The following is a 27,796-nucleotide window of genomic DNA, read 5'->3' on the forward strand; positions in this document are numbered from 1 at the left end:
GGCTTTTTTATTTTTAACGTCTTCCTGAAGTCTGAGGGTGTTCCGAAACATGTACCTACTTCATCCAGCATGGCAACTCCCAGTTTCTCCTTCTGGCTGTCCTAGAGACTCCCAGTTGACATTGGTTAGAGGACAAAATTGCAAAAATGGAAAAAGATAAATATTATCTTGTTTTATATTTGTCTTACTTCCATTTATGCTTCACAGATACTGTTGCAAACAAATGAACTCATGGGAAAGCCCATGGCAGACTGTAAGTCCACATAGCACATTTGCACAGAGTGAAACATTTAAAATGAAAAATACTAATCCTGGAGCAATTATGTTAATGTGTCCAAGGCTGTGCTTGACATACCCAGAGTCTGCCTCTTTGTTTATGCTGCTTTGGGTGTTTAATACTCCTGGCAGAAATGCTGGAAGAAAACTGTGGGCCAATGTTATTTGACAGATTGCTTTTCGCAATTAAGACTTATTGACATTGGAGCGCAGACACAGAAAAAGGCTGAAGGGGAATGATCCTCTGAGCTCCACTTGTTTTGTTGTCAGCCAGGAGTCGTGCTCACTTCTCATGAGCTGGCAGAAGAGAGGTTCTCTAAAACCTGTCACTGTCTCCAGAAGGAAAGGTCTCAAATAGCTTCCCCTATTGCCGTGTCAGTGGGAAGAGGAGCAGAGTTCGGTGCCGATGGGGTGTTCATTCACTGCCTCGATTGCCCTGGTCTGCCTGGCTCAATCCTGCTTCACCTAATTTCAGGGTTTATATAAAAACAAAGCCCCTCTTTCTAGTGCAGCAGCCAGCAGCAGCAGTTGAGTGTGTTTTGTACACGTATCCTGCGCTGAGACCTTTCACTGTGAGCAGCAGCAGTCTGTGTTTGCCTGCCGGATGTGTTCCCTGCCCACGGGCTTGGCCCGGTGCCTTGGCAGGCCCACGGCCGAGCGCTGTCGCAACCCGGCCTGGTAATCCCAAGAGGCTTGCAAGGAGCGGCTGGCGTGTGGGTGCGGTGGAGCCCTGGTGTGACTCAAAATGCTTTGCTTAGCAAGAGCTTTTGGGAAGGGATCCATGGTAAAGCCCTTGAAAACCTTTGCTTACAGCACAGACTGTTGTTGCAACCTCCTGCCTTGCCCTTAAATTCACATCCCCACAATCTTAAAATGATGTGTAATCTCTGTGGGAAATGCAGATTTAATAATCAGCCCAAGGATTCTTTCATGTCAACAACAGCCTGGTTTATTTTGCTTTATGTTTTTAGCAGTGTTGGTTCTGTTCAGCTGTGCAAATTTGGGGCCAGCTCCTTCTGCCTGTTCCCATTTAGAGAATGGAATTTAGTTGTACTTTTTTCCTTTCTTTTCTTCCCTCCCCCTGTCTCCATGGTGGTGGTGGAACTGAAGTACAAATATTTGTCTTTCCTGGTCTAACACGTTTTTATACAGAGCTGAGAGCTCTCTCTTTATTCAGCTGTCTTATTGCTCTGTCCACCTTGAAGCACAGGAGAAACTTCCAAGGTCAGTCATCTGAGAAACAAAACTGTCATGAGAGTGGGTGGTGAATAGCCCCTGCACACGGGAGAGCCTTGGCTCTGGGAAGGAGTGTGAGGAGCAGAAGTCTCTGAAGCAGTCCTGACCCTTCCTCAGCCCACAGCACAAAAGGCAGCAGTATGGTTATTGCCGACAAATATTTGTGCAGGGCCTGCCTTGTCAAAGGGAGCATTTGGTACACAAGTTTGTTTCAGCTTGGAGGGTGCAGATGAAATCTAGCAGTGTATTATAATACCGAAATAGCCAGCCTCCTGCTGTGAGTGTACAAGGAAGGGGAAGGTGCAGCTAGTTTGCTGTCGGGCTGGGATGATCTGCTCCAAAATGAAGTCCCTCTGCAGTGCTGTCAATGCAGGAGTGACAGCAGCCTGGTTGACCCTGTTACTGCCCAGGGAAAACTTCCTCCTCGTCTCACCAGTGCTAAGTGAGTGGGGATGGATGCAGAGAAGGCTCATAGTCTTTGTGATGATTATAATTTTAAATTAAAATACTGCTTTGTCACTGGGGTTCCTCTTGTCTCTACATAAAGTTTTGTGTTGGAAGGGAGAGGTATGTGTGATGGGACCAGTGGTTCTGTAGCAGGGAAGGGTTCTTGAGTTAGAACTGCTTGTTTTTAAAATGAAATAACCTTTGGAAAGGTGGGGGGGGGGGGAGCATGTTTGAAGTAAATAAATCACCTTTTTTTTTTTTGCTTCACCTCCTGCTTTTTTTTTCGCTCTTCTAAAAATATTTTGCTGAAGGCAAATGCCAAATGCTGACTTTCAAAGGGAAAGATGGGATTACTAGCATTGGCTCAATAGTGAATTCATTAAATCTGTAGCATGAAAATGTGTATGTTGTCTATATCAAGAGAATCTAGAAGCAAAGCATGGACTAAAAGTTTAAGGTAGGTCAGATAGAAGAAGGCCTAAAAAAAGCGTAAACATCCATTCATAAGTGTTACATTTTTAATCCCTGTCCCTTGTGGTGTTCCTGCTAGACAGTTCATCCTGCTGAGGAAAATGTCTTTTCCCGAGACATTAATTAGGGTTCCTTCTAATCTGTAGCACTTAATTGGAGAGTGAATGACAATAGACGAAGAGAAGTCCTGATTGCAGTTAAATGGTAATTCTTTCTGCACTTTTCCAAGCTAATTCATAATTGCTCTTACATTTTGCTGGACTTACGCCCAAGCTTATTTCCAAGTCTTCAACCATTAATTGGGAACTTCTTGTGCAGGTTTGGCCAGCAGGCTTATCCCACCTGTTTTATTGCAGTGTTTGGCAGAAATAGCTGTTGTAGAAGAGAGATGCCCATCATCCAAAGCTGTTGGGAGCTGCTGCTGTATCCCTGAGATCCTGTGAGGGGAGGGCAGAGCTGCACCCTGGTATTGGGATCTGGCCCCTCCACTGTAAGTGCAGGATCTGCCCACAAGTGGCCCTGTGTTGCTGTGGTGATGGCAGCAGGATAAGTAACTAGATGGACTGGAACCTCAATTGCCATCTGTCCAGCTTCTTAATCACCCTGTTTGTTTCCTGGGCTTTATAATAAAAGTGTTGATGGGGGTTAGGCAGTGTGATGCTCCTGATTGATCTGGGTATGTGTAAATGTTGGGGGAACAGAGGTATTCATTGCAAGTGAATTGTTGGTGTATTGAGGTGAAATTTAAAGTGCACTGGGATGATCCTAATGAGCTGCTCTATAACCATTGCTTCTGACTTTCTGATGTTCCTCTGTGTGTGAGGCACCCTGTTTGAGTGTGGCCTGGGAAGCAGCTTTGCCTTTGAAGAGTGCAGAGAGAAAGGTGAGAGGGAGGAAAGAAGTGTAGTGGGATCTCATCTATGGCCATAGGTAGTCCTGCCTTGATGCAGCTGGATGTTGCACGATGATATCAAACCAAAAAGAGCTCTAGGCACCTGAATGTGGACTTTTACAGGAGCAGGGTAAAGGAGCTATAACTTGTTACAGAGAGCAAATACGGAGTGCTGAGCACAGGATGTAGAGAAGTCATTATGGTAGTAATGTGGCATATAGCAGTTTTCATGTGGGTAAGTACTTAGGTTTAAAAGAGTATTGATTTTTGAGACTCTTACCTCCCTCTCCTGATATTCCTATTTCCTATATGTATTATAAGATAATGGAATCAGCAGCAAAGCTGAATAAATGTTGTAGGTGGTGTAAATCACCTTAGTTTTGTGGAGAGAGGCAAGCCAAGTGAGGTGTCTGGCTGGTGGATCACAGCAGAGGGAAGGGACTTTCTCCCACTTCTCAGGCTGTTCTCTATCAGAGCATTAATCACCAGTGCTTCTGTTTCCCTTCTGTTGTCCTTCTCTAGGATAGATGGGAAACTTTCTTTTATTAGTGGGGATGATCAGTCATCACAACAGGTCTCTCAGAGAGGTTGTGGAGTCTCCATCCATGGTCAGCCGGCTCTAGGTGATCCTGCTTGTGTTTAGTTCTGTTCTCCCCAGTATAAGGAAGGTGTGGACTTAGTGGAGTATGGACTTACTGGAGTGAGTCCAGTGCAGAGCTACAAAGCCCATGAAGGTACTGGAATACCTCTCCTGTAAGAAGAGGCTGAGGGCTGGGAATGAATTGTACTCATTTAATGTACACATACTCCTGTACAATTAAGAAAACCTGACTATCTGCAATATGTGCGTAACTTATGTCCTGGGTTATGGTCTGTATTCGTGAAGTCAGTGGAGAAGAGAATTTCCTAGTCTCTGGCTTGTATTTATAGATAGTTGAGGATGTGTAAGCCAGTAGTGCTATTTGCTATGAGTTTGATGTGAGCTCCCCATTGCATTGAGCTGATGTGCTGTGCCCTGGAGGGTTCACAGAGCCATGTCCAACCTGAGGCAAGCGATAATCATTTTCCCTGTGGAGGTGGGCTTGCTTGAAATGTTTCATGGGCAAAAAGCTGCTGGACAGGTAGCTGAAATGCATCCTTTCTGCAGTGATAGTTGTTTTCCCCATGGGTGGAGAGTTGTTTCATGTCCTTGCAGGAGACTGGCTTGACCATTGCATCTTCATGCTCCTTAGATTTGTTTTCTTGTTCAGTTCCAGTCGCTTCGTTCATGTCCTCATTCCTTGTCACAGCAAACACCAGCAAACAAGCAGGAGCTTGTTCAGCCCAGTCCCTGTGTTTCCAAGTTACACTAATGTGTGCTGGCTCAGCTGCCTTGGGGCAGCTACAGGGACTAAGGAAGCCACCGAGTTACCTTCCAGTGCTGCCTGTGGTGACACTCTTCAGGTGTTTCTCGTGTGTTTTTGCTTTGTGGTGCTGTTTTCCTTAACTTTGTTTTAGCACCTTACGGTGAAATATACTTGGAAACAAAATTGCATGCGTAGTTTTTGTGACTGGAAGGAAAAACTGGAAAGCAGGCCAAAAGAGTTTTGCAAAGGTTTAGAAGCCAGGAGGCAATAGGAAAAGATTCTAATTTCTGCCCTTCTGTTTCACAGGGGTTTTAATTAAATTATTTGTTGGGGGTTTTTTGGGGTTTTTTTGGTTTTGTTTGTTTGTTTGTTTTCTGAAGACCTAATTTTTAGGAATCAGTGGCTGTTGCCTCTGTACTATGGTGATAATGTCAGGAAAACTGATAATGATTATGGCTTTCAGGAAGGCATTTTGTTCTTCTGGACTCCACTCCCATGTGAGCCTGGAATCACCAAACAAGAATAAATAGGAAATTTTCTTTGACTTGGAATTGCAGATGTAAATAATTTCTCTGAAACCATCAGGGTATTCAGGGTAAGAATAAGCTGCCATCTCTGATAACTCTCCTTCTTCTACCTTGCTAATTCTATATGTTCTTTTCAGGAGGTGCTACCTCCTTGTACCTTTTCTCTTCTTGGAGCGGATAAAGTCAGAATATCTGCGAGAAGTCTTTTACTGATCTAGTGGGAGTCCATTATGATATTTCAGGATGTGGCTGGTTTAAAATGTGGATATATTATATACTTAATATGCTTTCTTTATTTCAAGGCCTCTAATTGAGATAGACTGTTTTATCATATGGGGAGTTATGCACTCTTGTATTTTGTATTCTTGATCAGTGTCTACAGTTCTGGAGAGGGAGCTGAAGGGATGCTATTTTCAAATGGAAATGGTGACATTTCCATGTGATGCAGACAAACTTCTTGCTTCTCAAAGAGTGAACGGAGGGTGTTTTACATCAAGCTGTCCTACCTTTGCAACCATTTGGTGGCCAATGATAATGTAAGGAGAAATTTCAGTTGCTGCTGCAGTGGGCTGCATTAAAACCCTTTCTCACAAGCAGCCTTTCTTGTCCACTTGAGGGCAGTCAGCAGTGTATTTCTGTTCTGTTAGGTGGGATTATGGTTATATTGGAATTGTTTACATGAGAGCCAGCTGCTAATATGCTTTTTCATCCTTGACTGTTGATGCCATCTTTGTGACTTTCCCAGTAATGTTCATTGAATTGGATGCATAAGAGTCCCAGCAAGAAAATTCTTAGTTGTAGCTTTGGGTCTTTGTGCTGTGTGTCCACATCTGTTTGCTCAGTTTTTGTAAGTTAAGTTATGTAGGTTGCTCCCAACAGAAGCAACTGAACTCTCTTATGTATTCTGCATTTGTCCACTGTATCTTGTCTGACAGTCACCTCTGACCTGGGCACAGGGCTGTGATTCTGGACTACAGCATCAGCAGAGAGGCACTTCTGTAAATGATTTCTGGATCTGAATAATTAGTCTAGTGGTAAACACTGCTGATCTCCCTGTGCATATAGTCAGCACCTAGGTCAGAGTGAGGAATAGGGAAAGGCTTCTCCCACCTAGATTTGGAGCTGCCTTGCTCTCAACCTTCAGCTTATACTCTCTTTTCCCACAGGTGGATGCAGTGCGGGTGTACGTGAACAGCAGCTCCGAGAACCTCCAGTACCCCGTGCTGTTTGTAGTTCGCCAGCAGAAGGGAGTGCTGTCATGGCAGGTCCCGCTGATTTTTCGAGGCCTGTAAGTACTGGAGTCTCTTCTTTGTGGCACACTCCTCTACCAACTATGTTCATCAGCAACCTCTCTCACCTGCTGCATCTTGTGACCGGTGTAGACTGCAGGGCTTGGTTGCAGAGTTTTTGCTCACTGCCAACTGGGTGTAGGAAGACCAGGATTTGATAGGTAACCTCTTACTTGGCAGCCTGCTCTTGGCTCTTAACTTCTCAGATATGTACACAGAGTACCAGGAGGTTTGTCTGTGGGGGATCTGCCTGTGGCACCAGTCACTGAATCCATCACACATCACTGCTGTCGTTCCACAGTTGCCTACCATGTGCACAGGCCGTTCCTGGACTCTGGTTTGGGGCAGAGTTTGAACAGGCTCTTGAAAGAGCACTGTAACTTCTGTGTAACAGTGCATTGGGGGAAAAAGAGCTTCTGTTTCTCACCTCAGGAACATCTATGTTAAGTTTATTCTAGGGGGTGGTTGTTTTGGGGCTGCTTCTTTGTGAAAGCAATGCTGCTTTGTATCTTCATTAACCCCAGAGCTTGTTGGGCTGCAAATAGAGAATTTTCAGGCACCTTAGACCATTGAAGATGTGAAGCTTCATCCTGTGACTGAATCCTGGTGCCAGCAGCAGATATCCTGCAGTGTTTTGCCTGATGCAGGCATTGGGTACAGCAGTGGCTGTCAGTGCTCTCTTTGCCTGCACTAAATGGCAGATGTTAGAGATCTACAGCTGTCGTGGGTATCCCCCAGGGAAGTGAAATGTTGAGGATGACCAGTCCCCTGTGCAGATTGTGAGAGGCAACAGAGGTGGAGCTTGAATGCTGAATAAAAGAGTAAATGCTCCTGGCCTTTCAGATGAGAATTTCAGTCATGCAAGCAGGGGAAAATTATGTCATTCTTAGTAGTGCTGAAAAGCTTCTTAACTGCTCTCTTTCTCTCTCTCTCTCTTTCCCATCCAACCTTCTCTTCCCCCCTTCCCCTGGCTGTTGTAGCTACCAGAGGACCTACAATTACCAAGAAGTGAGTCGGACCCTCTGTCCCACTGAGCCAACCCCTGTACCAAGACCTTCTGACCAGATTATATTTGTGGATGTCGCTTCCATGGCACCGTTCAATATTGCGTATGAGCTGCTAGTCACCAGGCTGGAGAACTTCCAACTTGAGTAAGCTGGGATGTGAGAATACAAATGTACAAAATTCTTCATGTGTCACTTGAACATCACTTAAAAGGATTTGGTCCATCTGCCTACTCTTCACTTATTTTTTCTTTCCTAGGAAAAAAAAAAATCTTTTGTTTAATCTGAGGGTACTTTGTGTGTATTCCAGCTCTGAAAATTTTAGACTTCAACATTCTGGCATTTGTTTTCTAGGACCAACAAAGCCTTTAATTTCACTGCCAGCCCTTCCCAGCCCCAGGTAAGGAGGAATCCTGTGTAGATTGCTTGTATATCTTACCACATCCAAGTGATTGATGTGATCTTTTGTTAGAGATAGCAAGTCTTTTATGACTAGGTAGTTTCCTCTTAGGATGCAGGGAAACCTCCTTACTGTTGAATTTTCTGTGGGTAGAGTGAAGAGGTAACAGTGCTTCAGTCACTCTAGGGACACATTTGGGTCCTCCCAAAACCCACAAGCAGAGGAAATGAATGGTACTGGCACTTCAGGAAATCCAGAAGTCCAGAGGCCATTGGATTGCTGCACTTCTGTGAGGTGATGCACATCAGTGATGTATTCCTGCCAGTTCTGGCTTACTTGTCTGAGCATAACTTACCAAGAGGCAGTCTTTACTGGAAAAAATAAACACAGAAATGAAGCTGTAAAGGTGCAGCAGAACTCAGACTGCTATTCCTTGCTTGGGGCAGCAGGTCAGGCTGAAGGGTGATAAATGAAATGCCTGATATTGATGCCTTGAGAGGCTACCTAGAACAGAGGCTGGACAGTGTTAAAGGAATAAAGTAAGTATTCATTAAAAGGCCTTTACAGGACACACCTTGGGCAGTACAAGAGCCTGGCCAAGGCTCCACCCAAGATGGACAATAGATCACGAGTTTTCACACTTTTGTAAGTTTTGGTCCATTTACATATTGAGGTTAATTGTCCAATGACAGCTTCAGGTTATGAAGTCCCATCCTCCCAGATTGGTCTCCTCAATTCGCTGTTTGTACTTTTTGGGCCTGAAGCTGTAACAGTGTCCTTGGTTCTCTGGCTTAAAAAGGATTGTTTTGTCTAACTAAACTGTGAGGAGAATTTGCTAACACTTTATGTGAAGTTCAGAGTTATATACTAATGCAGTACAGAATCTGGAAAATATGAAAGCTAAAACTTAAGGCATCAGTATGTCTGTTTGTTCAGAAGGAAGCATGTATGAGCAGCACCTCCAGCTGAACAGCTTTGCTTAGAGCCCTGCAGATACAAATCCTCTCTTGAATGAAAATGCTGTTGGCAGCAACTGTAGAGATACAGAGACTCATAGAGCTAGGAAGGTGTATGATTTACCCAGGCTGTCTGGGAACTCTGTTTTTGTTGTTGCTTTCACTGTTAATAACACCATTTAATTTTAGGTTTTGTATTACCAGGCATCCTAGCTAATCCTTTTTGCTGTCAAATGTCTTAATCTGGTTTGTAGATTCATGTGGTATTTTTATACTAGAGAAGCATAGGGAATGATGGTGACTCTTAATGAGCGCTCATTACTTAGGATTTTGTAATTTGAATATAGAGTGTTTAAGATATGAAATTAACTTCGTGACTGTGGTCTGATTTTTTTGTCAAAATTAATAGTGTTGAATCTCATGACTTTTAATTAATAACCAGGTGTATGGAGTAGAAGACTGCTTCTTAATTGGTATAATGCTGAGGTTTTTGTAAATCAAAGTAGTAAGCAGTCTACAGGGGGAAGAAAAAAAAGATGATTTAAAATCTAGATGGGTGTTGTAAAAAGACATAACTGAAGGAGATATTGTCTGGAAACCAGCTTGTGCCTGAGGGCAGAAGCAGAAATTGGATATGCTTATATAGGTGAGGAGCGTTGGCTGGATGTGTTTATAGAACTTGCGGTGTGTGCAGCAGAGAACTGCTGGCCTCAATGCCCTTGTGCTGATTCCATACCCTGATGCAAACGAGGCTTTGAGGAAATTATAGAAGAGTCCTTATGCACCTAAAACTTTCCAAGGGGAAAAAGTGCCCCTGGGAAACCAAGGAGCTCAGTCTGCTCGTGTCTTTGCTTGCTGCAGACAAAACTGGCTTGGTGAGTTTGCATTATGAAGGGACTTCTGGTTGGAACCAGCACTCCTTCAGCAGGGAAGGGACCCTGCTTGGAGAGGAGTGATGGGAATAAATGCTTTAGTAGAAATGGGCAACTTGGAAAAAGTTTGGGTGATTTCCTGCTTATCCCTGCCCTCCCACTTGGGGGCCATAATTGCATGGGAGAAGAGAAATAGGAAACAGCGGGACTTTGCTCAGCACTAAAGTTTATGTGCCAGAAAGGGAGCTCTGCAGTTGGAAAAGTCTCAGATGATGGTTTTGGAGCAGGAGTGCTGGTAGCTTCCAGCATGGCAGCAGTGGCTGCCTGGTGACCTTATGGAAGGGAGGAAGGTGGCTGGTGGAACTCCTCAGCCTTGTGTCCCTCTGAGGGGGTGAGAGGTGCCTGTCACCTCCTCATGGTAGCTGTGGCTTGGAGCCTGAGCTCTCAGGTGGGATGATGGGAGCCCTTGCAACAAGCCTGCCTGCTGGGGCAGGCATGGGAGCCCCACTTCTCTAGCAGCTGGCTGGGGTAGTGCATCAAACTTTTTACTGGACAAATATACAAGTAATGATATTGCCAGGGACATCTTTTGCCCAGACCTGAAAAAACCATTTTTTTCTAACCCCACAAACTGTCCTGTGGGCCTGCTCAAAGGAGATGCCTTTCCTTCCCCCCTACAGGAAAAGTAGGAATATTGCCAGATAATAGTGTCTCACAATTTTTTTTAGAGTTACAGCTGAATTATTTTCAAAGCTGAAATGCCAAGAGAAACCCCCATTATGCTTTGCCATCAAAGCAAACAACCAACCCTAAATATTACGACTAATATTAACCAATTATTTACGAAACTCTTGACAGTTTCAGCCATTTGACCTAATACTGTTCATGGTCTGTCTGTGAGGCAACCCATTTGAGAAAGCTCTCTGATGTTTTCCATATATAAAAGTACAGCTCGCAGTATGGAAACATCTGGAAAATGCTCATACCAACATAAAATGGAATGGGGTGTAAAATGAAGTCACTTTAGCTTCATCAGATAGAAAAAAGCTTAAGGGAACAGAAGCTATGCTGTATTTTGCATGTTGAAGATGTTTGTGTCTAATAGCATGCTGTGCAAGAGGGACAGTTGCCTGTATATATTTAATCTGCTCCTCTGTAGTGTAATAATTAATATTTGAAATCTGATTTTTTATGAAAGCCATCCACATCCAACCCCAAAGCCCTCCTAGGGCTGTTCAGGTAGCTTAGGAAGGTGTTGAAGATACTGCAAGGGTGATTTCTGGATCATTGACTCTTGTACTCTGCTTTCTCTGCAGTATTTTCTGTACAAATTTCCTCAGGATGTCGATTCAGTCATTATTAATGTGGTGTCTGATGCAGCCTACCCATGCTCAGTTGTCTCTGTCCAGGATATTGTGGTAAGTGAGCAGAGAAGGATGAGGAGCTGGCTGCTGGAGTTGTGTCTATCTGTGAGGGCTCTGTGCCCTGCAGAGGGAATAGCCCTAGGCATGGCTTTGCCCTGGTGGTGGTGGTGAAGGGAGCCCCTGAAAGAGGAACTAAAATTCTGTGGGAAGGAGACCACGGCAGAGATGCTGAGTTCAAGCAGCTCATACAGAGACTTTTGTTGTTAATAGGTGAACAAGCTGCTCCTTTCTAGCCTATCCATAGGGAACATATTCCACATAGGGGATTTATGTCTCCCTTGTAAGGTTCCCTGCTGCCCTGTGATGTGGGTCTGTCTCTCCATGGAGGGTGTTGGGTGGAATGTTGGTGGCTCAGGGAAGGAAGAGTGCTGTTCACTTGACTCTCCCCTGGCTCAAGGCGGTTTGGGGAACTTCTGATTTTCAGACATGATGTCTCTCTTCCTTTCCAGTTCAATTTTCTTTCTGTATATTTCATCCCCTTTCCTGGGGTGTTCCCTGTCATGGAGGTTGGCTGTTGCTTGCAGCTGGGAAATAGCCCCATACTCATTCTCTTTTCCCCCTCCCTGAATGATGCGGGATCCTGCAGTGTAGGAGCAGACAGAGATCCAGGATGTTCTGTTCCCTTGGATACCCCAACTGGGGCTTTTTTTTTTTTTTTGCTGTTCTGTGCTGTGTTTCCCAGCTGGCTTCTTTTGAAAATAATTTGGATGTTGTCCCTGGTTTAACCCTTAGTTGTCTGTTTTAGTGCCCAGTGTATGACCTGGACCATAACGTGGAGTTCAATGGAGTTTACCAGTCTATGACAAAGCAGGCAGCCATAACTGTGCAGGTGAGATGCTGATTTGTGTCCCAGCGTTTTCTGGTGTCTGTGTAGCAATTCAAACCTGATCTCTGGCCGGTTGGAGGGGAGAGGCTTTGTGTCTCATGGATTTTCTGTCTTCTTCCATCCTTCTGTGCAGAGAAAAGATTTCCCAGGTGAGCAGTTCTTCGTTGTGTTTGTCATCAAGCCGGAGGATTATGCCTGTGGGGGTTCTGTGCCTTCTTCAATTCATGGTAAGTTGTTCTGGGAGGTGGATTTGACTGCTGCATCTGAATGATGGAGCAATGGGTGTCTTTTGAGACCTTCCTGTAGGATGCCACCCTGTGGTTATGTACCTCTGTCTTATCCAGGTAGTTGTGAGGAAGAATGTAGTATCAATTTGATATTGTTGGGCAGGTTAAAAGTCTTGATAAATGCAGGAGGTGGCTGGCTAGTACAGTGCCTGGAATGCCTGGGATTATGTGCTTTTCAGCAGCACCACTGGTGCCTTGGGAGACACTGGAGACACCCAGGCAATGCTGCCTACAGCTTTTTGTTTGGTTCTCACCTCTGCTCCCTGCTGCTATATTATCCTCTTGGCTCCATGGATTCTCAGTTCCTGCAGAGAGCCTCTCCTACTGCTATCTTGGGATCTGTGACAGCTCTGAACTTGAGGGAACAGGAAAAATTGGTAATTTGGGGAGAATAATTTTACAAAAGGCTTGTTTTAGTGTCTTTTCCAACTAGAAGACACTGCGTCCACTTGCTGGGCAGTGGTAAAAGCAAAGTCTCCACCAGTCATGTGGTGGCTGTAACTGGAATGGGAACATTCCTATTCTCAAAGCCTCAAAGTTTCCTCCCAGTAGAAGAAGCAAGACTGCAACCAACAGACCTATTGGGCTCCCTCAGCAGCTTTTTACTATTCCCCTGCCACCTTTCTGCCCCAATTTTCCCACAAAAAAAAAAACAAAAAACAAAAAAAACAAAAAAAAAACCACTGTGCCTTTTGGGGTGTCATTCTCTCATCCTAGTGCTGTCAGCAGAGCTGTACTGGCCAGGTGTGCTAAGCTCTGCAGAAACAGAGTGAGTTTCTAGAGTGGCATCCTGCACAGAAGTGTTTTACTCACAGAAATGTGGCCAAAGGCAAAAGTGGACTCCCACTACCTGTAATGAGAGAATCTCTCCTTTGGGGATTAAATGAATAGGAGATGAGATGCCTTTGGGATTCAGACATCCAGACTTAAGCAATAAGCAGAAGGTTGAAGCAGGGATTTCTAGTCTGAAAAGCAGGTTGTGAACAGGGAGGAAGGGCGAAACATTTGGGAAGGGCTGTATATTGACAGATCAGAGAACAGTTTAAAGCAAATCCACCCACACGTTTTAGTGAAAAGCCAGACCCTGTTGTTTTTGCAAGTTCAGAGAACCAAGATCAGTGCCAGAAATCATTAATGCTGATTGTTTTTCTATTTGCTGCACACTGTGCATCTCACAGGGAATGTCAACCGTACCTGGAACCTGCAGCGGACAAAGAACCTTCAAGTGACGATTGTGCCCTCCATTAAAAGTCAGTGTCTTTGGGCAGAGCAATGCAACTTTACACTTCTCAATAGAGGGGTATCACTGGGCCAGCAGCCTCTGAAGGAATGGTGCAGAAAGCACCAGCAAAGGAGACAAAACCACTTGGAGCCTGCTCCCTTCCAGGAAGGGCTGTGTGGCACACCAGCTAGCACTGGGGGTGAAGAAATGGGGGGAGATCATGCTGGACAGGCTTTTTCAATTCCTTTTGAAGAAAGCAAATGGGTTTGGAAGGGCTGTTTGGGGCTGGGCATTTTTACAAGGTGGTATTGGGAAGTGTGCTGACTCTAAGAGGTGCTATTCCTGCTCTGTGAACTGACTGATCCCTTCTCTTTCCTCAGAGTCTGTTTATGTCCAGGCCATGTTCTTCAGCTTCTTAGGTTTCCTCTCCTTTTACCTGGGCTCAGTGATTGTTGCTTTTGTGCACTACATTAGGTGAGTCTGGGGGTTATAAAAGAACAGCCTTTCTGTTTCCTATCATCAGGGACACCACACCTTGCAGAAAACTTGGGATGAGGCAGGTGGCAAGCATCTAAGAAGAGCAGCTGAAGAAGTCCCTGATGATTCAGTGGGCTCCTACTGACCATCAGCCAGAAAATACTTCTTCCTCTACTATGGGGACCATGGGAAGGATAAAAATCTAAGGGTTTGCCCTCTAGATCTTGTAGTGCCCCAACCCTGTGTTTTCTTCTATAAGGACACTGGGCAGCAGGTGGGAATTGTGAAGAGACCAGTCTGGGGTATGGAGTGTGAGAGCATGCTGGACTGAGTACTGCAGTAAGTGGCAGTGACACAAATAGAGCCTTGGAATCCCAGGAACACTGGTTTCCTTCCTTTTCTGCCTCCCCTGCCCCAAACGTTGTGTGGCCAGTGTTGGGGCTTGTGTTGGAGAAGAATGTTGAAGAATGTCTGCATGGGCATGGCTTAACTTCAAGATACATCAGGAAAAATACATTTCATTGGAACAATTCAATGATGTAATCACTTAAGTGTGTGCTTTTATTTGCTGGTATTTTTCTGTGTTGTGGGAATATGTTGGTGGGGGGGCTTTTTTGTTTTTGTTTTTAACCAAATTCTGCTTGACATCTGCGTTGACAGAGGTGATACGGGCTTCTTAAGCATCATGCTAATGAGTGCCTCTAGATCCTGCTGCCCCTTCAGTAGATTCATACATGCTTGGTCTCCTGAGCAAGGAAGATGGGTTTGGGAAGGTGGTGTGAGGGTCTCTCCCAACATACTGAGCAGTGAAGGATGGGATAAATCATGGAAATGGTTGTCCTGCCTCTGGTGGATAGCTGAGGGGATAAAAAAACCCCTCTGTAGCTTTGGAAGTTAGAGAGGTGGACAGAAAGCAATCATGGCTGAGTTGTGTCTAGTCCAAACAGTATTTTTCTATTTCATTGTTGTGTATGTGTGTTTCGTTTGTGCTTATTTTTGTTTGTTTTACTTGGTTTTTTAGGGCTTGCACCATATTTACCTATTGGTATCCTAAATAATCCTGCCGTGGCTGGCAGGTGATGAGATTTGTTGGCTGTCTCATGAGTGCTGTCTCTTGCTTTGCAGGGTTCAGAGGAAGGCTTCAGCTGGGAGGTTGAGTCCTGAGCATGGTAAGGTCTCTTCTCTGTTGTGTGACAGCTTTGAGTGAACAACACAGGCCCAGGCCAGGCAAAGGACAGGCTCTCAGTCAAGTACTTTCTGACCTGGAGCTATCTTCCCTGGTAGCTCACATAGTCTCTGGTGCTGAGGAAAGATGTTAGAGCTTCCTCTCTGCCCTCACAAACGAGGGCCTTTGAAGCCAGGTGCCCTGCACCTGGTCTTGACTCCTACTCCTAGGAACTGCCTTTTAAAGGGGTGGAGGAAGGGCAAGCCTTGCCTAGACCTGGCTACAGGCTGATGTTCCTGATGCCAGGTCTGCTGATTTTTAAACAAGGCACTTTTGAGTATGTCAGCTCTTACACTTTAAGAATTCCTCTGCCTGGTTTAAGCATGGGGTCTTTTAATGTCTTAATTGAATTTAAATGTTAAATTGTCTTTCACTGGAAGCCAGGTGAATGAATGACTAGCAGAGTTAGGTAGTGGTGTTTATGATATTTGTGTTGGCATTGGATTCAGTTTACTTTGTGCTGCACCCACATTTCCACAAGCTGCAGCCTTCTGCCTTATAAAAACAGAACTGCATCCTAGAAGCACCAGTGAAAGATGGAAGTTTTTGTCATGTGGATGAGGGGCACTGGGAGTTCCTGCTTTCTGGTGAAGTGTGGGAGTCTTTTCATTTTGATTAAATATTTAGTGCCTGCAAAGTAGTACAAAGTGGTGGTGCTGAGGTCATTTGTACCTCTCTCCTGGAGGAAGGGAGGACGTTACTTTGGCAGCATTGAAAGGTTCTTGATGTTATTCCTTTTTTGATGCCGAGTGTTTTCAGTCTCTCCGGTCTGCTACATACCATCAGATAAGCATGGTGGTATAACTGAGCTGTGTTTTAAAGGATCAGCAGTGGAACTTCACTCTGACTGGCATTAATTGGCTAAATATTTCTGCTGAGGACCTGGGGGCATTTGAATTCTTAGACTTGCTTTGTCAGCCACTAAGATTCCCATGTATCCCTGTATTTGGAATATGTGTGAAAGGGGTTTTTTTGAACAGGGGAACTGTAAAAATGTCCATAAATATATTCTAATTTTATATCATTTGGGATGGATCCTGGTATAAAACAAGAGCAAGTTTTAAGGACTGGAGAAATGGGAAAGGCCTGTGTGTTGAGGAGTTTGGGTAAGCTGAAGGGGCCTGTCCAAGGCTGTGGAAGAGCTCCAGGGTGCTGACAAGGAATCACTGTCTAAGACAAGGAGGCACAGTCTCAGCCAGGTGAGACCAGAAGTCCCAGGGAGTGCTGCTGATGCTGCAGCTGAGGTTTAATGTGCTGAAGGCAGCTTAGAAGCTGCCTTCTGAGCTGCCCTGCTGAGAGGTGGGAGTTAAATTCTGGTGTTTGGAAAGTTCCCAAAGAAACTGCAGGGCACAGATACTGGACTTAGTATGGACCTGGAGAGTAGAGAACTAGGTTGCTGAGCCGGGAGGACTGCTGAACAGCATTCCTGTGAAGGGAGAGAGGAGCACTGTTCCTTCACAGCTTTCCTCCCAGAGGCACCTACTGCTTCTGTGACCTGTCCTCTCCCTTGTAGTCCATTGCCACTTTCACATACCTGGCACTGCATGTTGCAACCACATCCTTTCCTCTGGGGAGGAATCATGGCCTACCCATGAGCTGTTTCTTCATCTATTGTCTCTTCAGGGTGTGTCTGACTGATGCTTATAAAATGGTAATTAGCATCTTCCCTGTCTTCCAGATCAGTGGATACATTGGCTTTCTCTGTTGGTTTTTTTTTTCTTCCCTTCCCACCCTTTGGAATTTCTTTCCCTCCCTGAGTACCCCTGGATCTTGCTTTCTTTGTTACTCCCCATTCCTTTCCCCCACCAAGGAACTGGATGGAAGTGCTCAGCAATGTGTCTTTGCCATTGGTCTTGGAATGTCCTGCCACTGCATGTGCCTCTTTGCTCTTGTCCACCTTTTTTCTGGCTTCTGTGATTCACTTTTTTTTTTTTTTGAATCCCATGGCGCACCTTCCCTTCCACATCCTCACTATCTGGTGGAGGCAATAGCTGGAGGAACCACGCCTGGTGTGGTACATTTACTTTGCTGACTCACTCTCACAGTGGGAAGTGGGATGGAAATTAGTGGGTGAGCTGGGTCCAAAGTGGCTGTTGGAGACAGGGCAGAGTTCCTTTTCTCCTTGGCTTGCCTGCTTGATCTGGATTTAAATCTTTGGTAACTTGGGAGAGAAGGTTGACAGGTCACTTGAGAGAATAAAGCCTGGTCTAAAATTAGGAGGGAGTATCCTTGTTGAACAGGACTGACAGGCCTAGGAATTGTGCTTGTGCCTTGCTGCTGTGAACATAGGGAAATGCTTTTGCCCACTTCCCAGTGATCCGGATTTCCAAACAACTTTTAAAGCAACAGGAAACGCTTCCATAAGAAAGGGAGATTGGGTTGGCGGTGATGAGTAGAAGCTGCATCTTTCTCCTGCTGCAACCTACCGCAACACCCTGCCAGTCTCAGCTCAGGGCTCAAGGTCTGTCACCTGGGGGCTGCAGTGTGCCAGAGCCCTCCCTCTGGTGCTCAGTGTGTGCCATGTTCTGGTGCTTCTCTGAGCTGTTTGTTTTCTCTGTTAGAGGGATGGGCCAGAAGCGTAAAGGAGCTGAAATCCAAGACCAAGTCTTAGCCCCCAGCCCAACAAGCACAGCAGACATACCAAAGAAAAGCAGTAATTGGGACTTGAAATATCAGATATCATTGCTGTATGAGTGCTTCCCTGATTTGGGGTCAGTCAGGGACAAGTTTTAGATCTCTCTACATTTGTGGTTAATGAAAATGGTATAAAAACCTACGCAAGGTGTTAGGGAAATGCCCAGAATTTCCCCTTGGAAAGAGCACTCTGCCTGTGCCCGTCAGTTTAAAACCAGTCATGTAGTGGGAAGCCAGAGATGCAGCTTGGGAAGCCAGGCCATTGCCAGGCTGCAGTAAGGCTTTCAATACTGTGCCACATTCTGCATTGCTTTGCTGCTGACTGACCACATGATACTGTTGCAGGGGTGAAGCTTTAAAGCAATTTAACCTGTCTCACTGTTTGTCACGACTGGAAAACATGGTCCTGCTCCTGCTGCCCTTGCTTCCCTCCCTTTTGTGACTGACCTCTGTGAAGGGATTCAGCTGGCTTTGCTTCCTGCCATGCAGGTCAGCTGCTGAGCTCCACCACTGGAAGCAAAGAGAGGGAATGTGGAGGCAGGAGAGCACTCCTCCTTGCCTCATAAATGTGGGCAGGAGGCAGGATGTTTCTAGCCCTCAAAGGCTTGCTCTTCTTGTCATCAGCACGAGATCATTACCACTTTTTGCATAAAGCATTTTTTTGTTGTTTCTGCTTGATTGGTTAAAATTATGTAGCAGCTGTCCTGCCAAAGTGTGTGACTCTTCCAGGGATAGCTGAAGGTAGCGGTATTTGAATAGATTTGAAGAGCTGCATGAGATGGGGAAAGAGAAGAATTAGAAATTCAGAATGTTGTTAAGAACATCGTGAGACTTGCTCTAAAATTTGCCAAGACCTGCAGCCCCACAGTGTGATCTGTGCAGGGTGCTGGAGGGGGGCTCATGTTGCCACACTCACTGGCACCCTGTGTGGGAAGGCTGAAGGGAATGGGTTTCCTTCACACTGCAGAACAAGGACTTCCCTATTGCACAATATGCTCTAGAGGGAGACTGCCATCTGTTTGGAGAAATGTTCCTTTTCCCAAGCCCCTCCAGCTCTTCAAGCTGTTTGGATTCACCTCAGAGATGTTTTGAAGCACTGACATGAAACTAACTGTCCCTCCTGGGTCTGTTTCCATTGCAGGATCTGGGATGATGACTTCTTCACACCCCATCTCAGCCAGCACTCCTGAGGGAAGCAGCTACGGTGCTATTGGTACGGTATATTCCAGAACTGGGGCACAGGGAGGCTTGTCCATGGGGTGGAAGGCACTTTTAGGGTGATTTAACACCAGAGGAGAATAAAGCTGCAAGCTACTTTAAGAGCATCTTGCAAGTATTAAAAAAACAAACCCGAACAACCAAATTGCAGTTTGTGAGGTTCAGGTTGCACTTTAGGGAAAAGCACCTACATAATAAAAGTGGCAAATCAGAAAGAGATGCCCCAAGAGACTGTCATTGGAAATGTGTCTTAGACAAAGCTACAGTCACCTGAGAGCTGTGGGTGACAATGCTGCTTCAGACAGGACATTCACTAGTGACTGACAAAGGTCCCTTGCAAGAAGCCTTCCAGGAGCCTGTTATTAGCTCACAGCCTGCCTTTAAACCAAAGCATGCCTGTCCCTGGGAGGCTGAAGGGTTGTGTGCCATAAAGCAAGACACAATCGGGGTTTCTTGCCTCCAGGGGTTTCACTGGGGAAGAAATAATGTCATACTGCCAGCAGGCGAATCATGCCTTGGCAGCAGAGGAGAAAAAAGCTTCCTGAGGGCTTAATGACCACTTTACACATCCTTCCCCTTTTCCCAAAGAAATCTTTTAAAAGCATTTGGGAAATGAGAAAGAGGCCTGTGTTCTGCCCATGTCGATGAGGGCAATGAGCTGGGAGTTGCCCAGCCTGTGGTACGTGACCAGTACTGGGGATGCAAAGGGACCAAAGCTGGTACTCTGCCTGCTTTGAAAAGTCGACTTTCTTCTTTGATTTTTATTCTACAGTATTTTTAGAAAAGCTTAGCTATATAGAAAGCTTACATAAAATCTGAAGGTTAACTAGGTGAGTGTCTAGCAGTCTGCTTCTTTCTCCAGAGGTATTTTCTTATCTCAGAATTCCGGATTTCAGAGCCCAGGCTAGTAGAGAGTTGAAAATGTTAAGAGATGAAAGTAATAGAATAAAAGCAGAGTGAAAACTAAAATACTGCAGAGAGGGGAAAAGATAATGGTCCTTCAAACTGCTCTTAGCTGATCACCTAAAACTTTTAGGAAGGTTTGGGATCATGGAAAATTTTTTTGCCTTGAACCAGCCATATCAACTTGTCAAAGCATCAGAGCACCTGGAACAGCTTTATTCTTGCAGTGCATAGGGGGATTTAGCCTTTACCCTGCCTGTCTCTTTCTCCCTGCTCTGGCCCAGACGAGTCCAGCTCCAGTGGTGGACGCCAGCTGTCGTCCCCGGAGCGCAGGCCCCCAGCTGGCTCGGACACGGACAGCTCCGTGGAGGAGGAGAGCGACTTCGACACCATGCCGGAAATCGAGAGCGATAAGAACATCATCCGCACCAAGGTATGGCTGCTCTTGCAGCTGTGGCCCTCCTGCTGGGCCATGACCAGAATGGTCACTTCAGTGAAATCTCAAAAATCCTGTTCCCTTCCAGGGTGGATTTCACCTAAAACAGCCCGGTGTGCTTCTTAGTCTTTTTTTCAGTCACTGAAAGTTTTCCCACTGTGATAATTGTGCTGCTGAAGTGAGTGCTTTAATGTGGAAAATCAGAATGTATTGGGGATTATTGAGAAAGGAGGAAAATGCCCAGAGAGTGTCCCAGAAAGTTCAAGGAGGTGTGAAGATAGGGAGCAAATAATCTGCAACAGTAGGTGGCTATTTAGTACAAGTAGTGTGAGTACTGTGTATGTACAGAGGGGGTTTAAGCTAGCACCTCTCAAACTGCCTCCTTTTGTCATCCTACACTGCTCTGTGTGGTTGGAGCCATTCTTGGAGGTCGAAGGATTTTGTGGAATTCACTCCCATAGAATTAAGGGACACAGTGCACGGTGTAAAACCAGTCCAAATACCGCCAAGCTGCAAATGTGTAAAGATCTTCTACTGGCATCTGTAATCTACATTGATTCTTCTATGTTTTCTTCCCTCTTTTTTCCCCACCCACCAATGCTTTAGGTGTTCCTCTATCTATCAGACTTGTCCAGGAAAGACCGAAGGATTGTCAGCAAAAAATACAAAATCTATTTCTGGTAAGGAGAAGGCAAACTGGTAAGGCCCAAACTCTGGATTCAGAGTCTCTGGTTGTGGTGTCTGAGTGTATGCCCTTCTTCTGAACCACTCCTGAACTATCCTGTTACCCCCTTCTGACCCTATTCAATCAGTAACTGTAGATCCCACATACCTCAAGTAAGGATATTTGTGTACCAGAGCACACATGATCCTGGCAATGGATTCTGTTTTGCATCATTGCTTTTAAGCGTGGTAACAACCAGTGCACTGGAACATGATGGTAAGGGGAGAAACTGGCACTCAAACACATGAGCTTGTGGCCAACATCCTGGCTTATCCTGTGCCCTTAGCATTTGCCTCGTTTGCCTCCCGTGTGCATGAGCACATGTGCTCCTCTGCTTCAGGGGATCACAGTGAGATCATAACCCCAGAGCAGTGAGGTGTGCACATTCCTCCACGAGCACTATGGGGCTTTATTCTGGGTGTGCAGCCTTGGTTTTGGTGTGTGTATAACAGCTGCTGCTGTCTCCCCTCTGCAGGAACATCATCACCATTGCAGTGTTCTATGCTCTGCCGGTCATCCAGCTCGTCATCACTTACCAGACGGTGCGTTTGGCTCTGTGGCTGTCCCCTCTTGCTTTAAACTTGTCCTGTGGTTGTGATGTGCAAGGATGACAGTCACAGTGAAACTGGGATCACCCAGGAGTTCTGCTCTGTGTGAGGAGCAGTTTACCTTATCTGCTCTCGCTGCACTGTGTCGATGTTACAGTGAGCTTGGCCCATTGGGCTTTCGCTTCTGCTTTTTCTGCTTGGGAAGTGGGAGTTGTGCTAGTCTCCAGCTCAACTGATGTCTCATTTGGGTCCTGTTTCATTTTAGAGGCAGTAGGAATTTGATGTTATCTCTAAGAGCAAATAGTGTTTGCTGTGATTTCTCCTCCCTTCTCCCAACCTTTGCTATCCTGCTGTTATGCAGGTATCTGCAAGCAGGTCTCTTGTGGGGGGTGAGTGTTTGAGAGCACACAATGTTTCCTCTGAAGACTGTTACCAGGTTTGTGACCTGTGACAACACTGTGTCCCACCCTAAAAGCTTTGCTTGCAGATGTCAGTACTGCCCTGTGCCAGTGCTAGGGCTGGGCTGTGTCCTGGTACACCTTGTGTTTGTGTGGTGTTTTCATGGGGCAAACCCCCCAGAGCAGGGAGGATTTGCTGATGCCAGGCCTCCCAACTGCTCTCTCTCCAGGTAGTGAATGTGACAGGCAATCAGGACATTTGCTACTACAACTTCCTGTGTGCTCATCCCCTTGGTGTTCTGAGGTGAGTGAGCCCTTTTGTCACTCCATGTTTGTCTCGTGCCTCCTGAGTGTTTGTGCTGTGCCCAGGTCAGGATTTTATGTTTGCCAGGCTCACAGTAGCAACGTTGATAAGACCCCTGGGAGTTTAGGACTCTGTTCTTCGTGTTTTGCTCAGCAGTGGTGCTCTGTTGCAGTGAGACGTGCACCTTGGAACTTGTGGCACCTGGGTGCCCCTTGCAAATCATTGGCACAGCAATGAGGTGCTCCCGTGCTCTACTGGACACTTGTATCCAACAAAGAAATTCAGATCAGTCCTTCCAGTGTAGCATTTCTCTAAATTAATGTGGGAGTGCAAAGAAAGCCCAGGGTTGGGAATCTCACAGAAGAAGTGTTAAATTAACCGGGACAGGTGAACTATTCAAACTGAAATTGTCACCTAGAGAGTAAAATTGCAGTTCTGCAGCTGCTGAGGTGGAAGGTGGTGGAAGGGGGAGAAAAATGGATTCAGCAAAATGGATTCAGGGTTCAGCTTCCTGCTGCTGGGCTGCCTTTGTGTTAAACCTTCTTCTTTCCTGCAGTGCCTTCAACAACATCCTCAGCAACGTGGGCCACATGATGCTGGGCTTCCTTTTCCTCCTCATTGTGCTGCGCAGGGACATCCTCCACCGTCGGGCCATGGAGATGAAAGATATCTACACCCTGGTAGGAAGCAGATTGCCTGGGGCTGAGTGGAGGCAGGGAAGGTGGAGTGAACTCAAAAACCAGAGTGATACACAATGGGTTTCCACTTGTCTTCCTCACTGGAGGGTTGAATCTTCCTCTTTTTTTCCTCCTGTGCAAAAGGGTCTAGGTGGGATGCTTGTGTTCCTGCACACCCCAGAGCTTTACTGCTTACAGTGTGTCCATAATTCACTGACCCAGACTGGGCCTGTGAAGACAAGGAGATTAATAGAGGAAGGACTCCCATGGCTCTGGCTTTTCCTGCAGCGCTTGCTGTGGAGGAACTGGGACAGCAGGAGTGTCCCAAAATGCTTCTCTTCATAGTGAAGTTTTATTTGTCTTACACAAGAGCTCCTTATGGTAACTCAGAGGAATTTGGCTGCCTCAGTCTCTGAGGCAGAGCTTCTTGTAGCCAGAGCTTCTGAAGTCTCTCGTGGGAGAGGGTGGAGAAATCTGCAGCCCTGTGGACAGAGGTGCTGGTGGTTTCTGGAGACAAACAGCTCTGTTCTCATGGGCTTGGTAGAAAGTAAAGGCATTAGCAGTAGTAAGGGTCTGCTGCTTGCGGTTTTCAGGTGAAATCTTGGCCAAATTGTGATGGAAATGCCTTTTCACATTGGCTGATGGGCTTTGCTCAGGTGCTTCTAAGACCCTACTGACCACAAGAGCAATTCTGGTCAGTCCTCTCTCCATTTTGGGCAGGATGTAGCATGGCATGAGGTAGAGGACAGAGATTTGCAGTCTCTTGATATGAGTGCCCAAGACACTGAGGTCTTCAGATCAGAACTTCCAGTGTGATTAGCTTAGGTTTGCTGCCTGTGGATTCACCTGGCTATGCCACGTGTCAAAATCCAGAGCCTGTGGTTGCACACAGAACACTGTGCTGCACTGGTGACTGGAGGACTTGTCTAGGAGTTAGGAGGGTTGAAGTGATGGAGAATGGAAGCTTGCCTGTGATCAGGACACTGAGGGCACTCACTGTACAGCTCTGTTCTCTTCCAGGACTATGGGATCCCAAAGCATTTTGGTCTGTTTTATGCTATGGGCATTGCTCTGATGATGGAAGGGGTGCTCAGTGCCTGTTACCACGTCTGCCCTAATTACTCCAATTTCCAGTTTGGTAAGCTGAGTTACCTTTCTCCTTTTGAGCTGGAGCTAGGATCTGCCATTTTCTGTCACTTGCTGAGTTGCTGATGTTTCCAACCTCTCTACCCTTGCAAGTCTCCCTGGAGCTTCCCTGTTTCAAAGCTCAGTCAGGAGGTTGTGATGCCCCGTGGGCACTTATTTTCTGATCCCCTTTGGTTTTTATTGCCCCAGAGCACAGAAGACGTGTTGCTGCAAGGTGGCTAAACACAAAGTGCTGTACAGTGTAGTGCAGCAGCAGGGCCAAACCCAAGGCTGGCAGGCACAGATTCCTGATGCTTTGTGTGCCCTTGGAGCAGCTTTCTGGGGCCACTGGCAGTAACTGTTTGCACTGTTGCTGTTGTGTTGCTCCACAGACACCTCCTTCATGTACATGATCGCGGGACTGTGCATGCTCAAGCTCTACCAGACTCGGCACCCAGACATCAATGCCAGCGCCTACTCCGCCTATGCCTCGTTTGCTCTGGTGATCTCCCTGGCTGTCCTTGGAGTGGTATGGCTCCCTCTTACTCTGCTGCTTCTCTGGGAAGGAGGTGGCATGGCTGGGAACGTGGTTTAGGTGTGAAAATGACTGGGGAAAGCAGCTGAGTAGGATAAGAGTGTGTTAAGCAGCTGTTAGCATTTGAATTCTCAGTTCTGCTGGGCTTTCCTCCTTCCTTCCTCTGAGCTTTCAGGTAGGAGAAGAGCAGAACAGTTGCCTCTAGGTTGGGGCTTTTTGGGCTTTGCCTACCACGTGCTATCCTTCTCAAGAGGAGAAATTCATGCATCCAGATGTGCGTGTCCAAGCACACAGATGGTCTTCCTCTGGTGTGATTCACACTGGAGGAAAGAGGGGTGAGGCTGGCTGGGCTTCCAAGACAGGTAACTTATACCTAGTTGCTTGTGCCTATTTCTCCCCTTTGGAATACACCGTGTTGTTTGTCACAGCTCTTGCAGTTGATTTTCCTGTCTCTGGAGAGGAGCAGGGCTAGGATAATGTCTGGGGGGCTCTCAGGAAAATTGCTGGCGTACCTGCCTATGGAAAGGCACTGGAGCAGAAGCTACAAGCTACCTTGGAGGTGTCCACTTCTCTTCTTTTGAGGGACTCATTTTCATTCATCAGTAACCAGGCAAAGTCTATGGAATTCTTGCTCTGAACCAGCAGCTAGATCCCAGTGGGCTGTTAGCTCCTCACTATCACGTAATGCAGAGGTCTCTGTTTACAAGACTGTCTGTGGGATAAGGCATGCAGGAGGAGCTGGTGACCTTGAGACTTCCCAAGAATCTCTTGATAGGTGTGGTAGATCTTGACAAGGTTCAGCACACTGAGACTTTAGTATGGATCGCTTCTGTCTTCTTTTGTGGGATGCTTTGAAGCTGTTCAGTGTAGCTTGAAAGCAGCATGTCTCCCTTGTTCCATTCATGGAGAGGTGGCTTTTCTGCCTGCTCTTTGGTGTGTGGGTTTTTTTTTCTCTGTCCACACAAAGTGAAAATTTCAGGCGAGTGCTTTGCTCCAGGGTAGGGAAGTGGTCACAGCCTGATGGCAGATCAGAGTTTCTGGACTCCGTAGTGTATGAATGAAAAATTAGGATTTTAATGTAGCATTAACCTCTGCTTGCAGGTTACTTCCAGTCCTTAAATAAAATGAAAATGCACAGTAGGAGCAATTGCCTGCCGAGCAGTTCTGTCCTTTTTGGTCTACTTCAGTACAGCTGTTAAAGTAATGGTTGGTTCCTTGACTGCCTTCATAAAAATCCACCTCCTGGCCAGAGAGCTGCTGCCCAGCTCAGCAGAGGGAGCTTGCCTGGCCTTGGAGTCCCTGCATTTCTGCTCCCTGGGCCAGCTGCTGTCCATCCAGTCTTGTCTAAAGGGGGCATTCAGAAAGAATGGTCTCCTCTCCAGGATGCTGAGCTCCTCTTGCTTCTCTGGACTTTGTTTTGAATTTATAGATCTGTTTTCTGGTTGGAAGGTTTAGGGGTTTTTTTCTGTGTTTAGTGAGTTTGTTTAATGTCCCATGGTGATTTAGGACAGGAAAGGACTGACCTGCTGAAAAAGGGTTCAGTTTACTTTAAAAATGTCTTTGCTTTCAGGTGTTTGGGAAAAATGATGTGTGGTTCTGGGTTATTTTCTCAATGATCCATGTTTTGGCCTCGCTGGCTCTCAGCACCCAGATCTACTACATGGGTCGCTTCAAGATTGGTGAGTGCTGTGACCAAACCATCTCCTCCTGGGTGTGTCCTGTCCTCACCTGCCTGTGCAGCACAGTCCTGAGGCCCCTCTTCTGGGCTACCCTGTCCTCTCATCCCTCTGATGCTTTCCTGGCCTCTGAAGTCCTTGTGCTGCTGCTTCCTGGAGCAGTGGGAATCAGCAGGAGCCGTGTGCTCTGTGATGGAAGCACTGCGGGGCTCTGGGGGAGCTGCCCTTCAGCTGCAGTTCTCCCCAGTGCTGTGCTCAGAGGGGTCACCTACACCCTGTCATGGGATGAGGGGGGACAGGGTCTGCTGGGGAGCCTGGCTCTTGTGCTCTGCTTATAAACCTATTTCTTCTTCCTCTTCTGCCCCTGTCTGCCTCAGATGGCCCTGACTCAGGTAACTGTCCACAGCTTTCCTTTTTCCCTGTTGAACTGATTGTGCTGAGGTGTAGCAGCCAGGGATTGCATGGATGTGTGTGGGGAGGCAGGATCGTGTGCCACCTGGGGTCAGCTCTTGGGAAGTGAAACCAGTTTGCCAGCAGCCCTGACAGTCCTGTTCCTTGGAAGGAAGGGACTGATCTAGCACAGGAGAGCTCAGATCTTGGTGCAGGAGCCTTTTCAAGCTCTCTGTTGTGGCTAAAGGGGAACGTGTGTTCATGCATGTTTGTCCATCCCCACTGCCACTGATGGCTCTGCAGTGAAGCTTCTGCAATGATTTTGAGAGCAGGAGTGTCTTCAGCGTGCTCTGCCCCTCTGGGACCCTCTAAAACCTGTGGGACCTGTTTCTGCTGTTTCCCTGCTCTGGCAGCTTGTTCCATGGAAGGTGCTTTTCCCCCCTCCTGCATACACACACCTCTCTTCCAGAGATGGGGTTGCAAAGCCAGTCTCTTGACACACACAGGCAGGGCCTGTGTGACTTCTGGGCAGTGCTAGTGTAGAGGAGATTTTTAAATTTATTTTGTCCTCACCTGTTGTTCTGGCCAACTGCCATCTACATCCTGTGGTGGATGCTCTTCCACAGCACAGACTGCTTCCAGAGGGCAAGACGTGAATCCACTGACACCTTGGGTGCTCTGTTGTCAGCTGGTGGGTGTCAGCTTCTTCCTCGTAGGCATTTTAGAGCTCGCTGTGCTGGCTGTTCTGGCTCTTTATCCTCTCCTTTGACAGATGTGGGCATATTTCGGCGAGCAGTGATGGTGCTGTACACGGACTGTATCCAGCAGTGCAGCCGACCAATGTACATGGTAGGTGACTTCTCACCCCAGCACCTCTCCGCAATTCCTCACTTCTTTGGGCAATGTGCAGAGGAAAGAGATGGGGCTGTTTGAAAAAGTGATGGTCCTGGCTTGCCTTGTTTTCCTTCCCCCAAAATGGCTGGGTAAGTGTAGGTCTCTGCTGGAGTGGTTTACCCCCAACCTCCCGGCCTCCCCTGATCTCAGCCTTGGT

General features: G+C 46.5%; 1 protein-coding gene across 1 annotated transcript in view; it reads left to right on the forward strand.

Moving 5' to 3' along the window:
* SIDT1 (SID1 transmembrane family member 1) overlaps positions 1–27,796 on the forward strand; it is a 40,065-nt gene that overhangs the window by 7,330 nt on the left and 4,939 nt on the right. Inside the window, exons 2-20 of the mRNA XM_066175333.1 lie at positions 6,362–6,483; positions 7,465–7,635; positions 7,843–7,888; positions 11,033–11,134; positions 11,886–11,969; positions 12,100–12,193; positions 13,432–13,503; positions 13,856–13,949; positions 15,078–15,121; positions 18,953–19,024; positions 20,217–20,365; positions 20,975–21,048; positions 21,568–21,634; positions 22,269–22,342; positions 22,899–23,022; positions 24,040–24,157; positions 24,537–24,673; positions 26,250–26,358; positions 27,518–27,594. Of these exons, the coding sequence (XP_066031430.1) occupies positions 7,574–7,635; positions 7,843–7,888; positions 11,033–11,134; positions 11,886–11,969; positions 12,100–12,193; positions 13,432–13,503; positions 13,856–13,949; positions 15,078–15,121; positions 18,953–19,024; positions 20,217–20,365; positions 20,975–21,048; positions 21,568–21,634; positions 22,269–22,342; positions 22,899–23,022; positions 24,040–24,157; positions 24,537–24,673; positions 26,250–26,358; positions 27,518–27,594 (1,599 nt within the window). The 5' untranslated portion in view covers positions 6,362–6,483; positions 7,465–7,573. The remainder of the gene's footprint in view (positions 1–6,361; positions 6,484–7,464; positions 7,636–7,842; positions 7,889–11,032; positions 11,135–11,885; positions 11,970–12,099; positions 12,194–13,431; positions 13,504–13,855; positions 13,950–15,077; positions 15,122–18,952; positions 19,025–20,216; positions 20,366–20,974; positions 21,049–21,567; positions 21,635–22,268; positions 22,343–22,898; positions 23,023–24,039; positions 24,158–24,536; positions 24,674–26,249; positions 26,359–27,517; positions 27,595–27,796) is intronic.

Source organism: Chamaea fasciata, unplaced genomic scaffold (genome assembly GCF_029207755.1).
Source record: "Chamaea fasciata isolate MVZ Bird 193981 ecotype frontalis unplaced genomic scaffold, bChaFas1.0.hap1 SCAF_2, whole genome shotgun sequence".
NCBI lineage: Eukaryota > Metazoa > Chordata > Aves > Passeriformes > Sylviidae > Chamaea > Chamaea fasciata.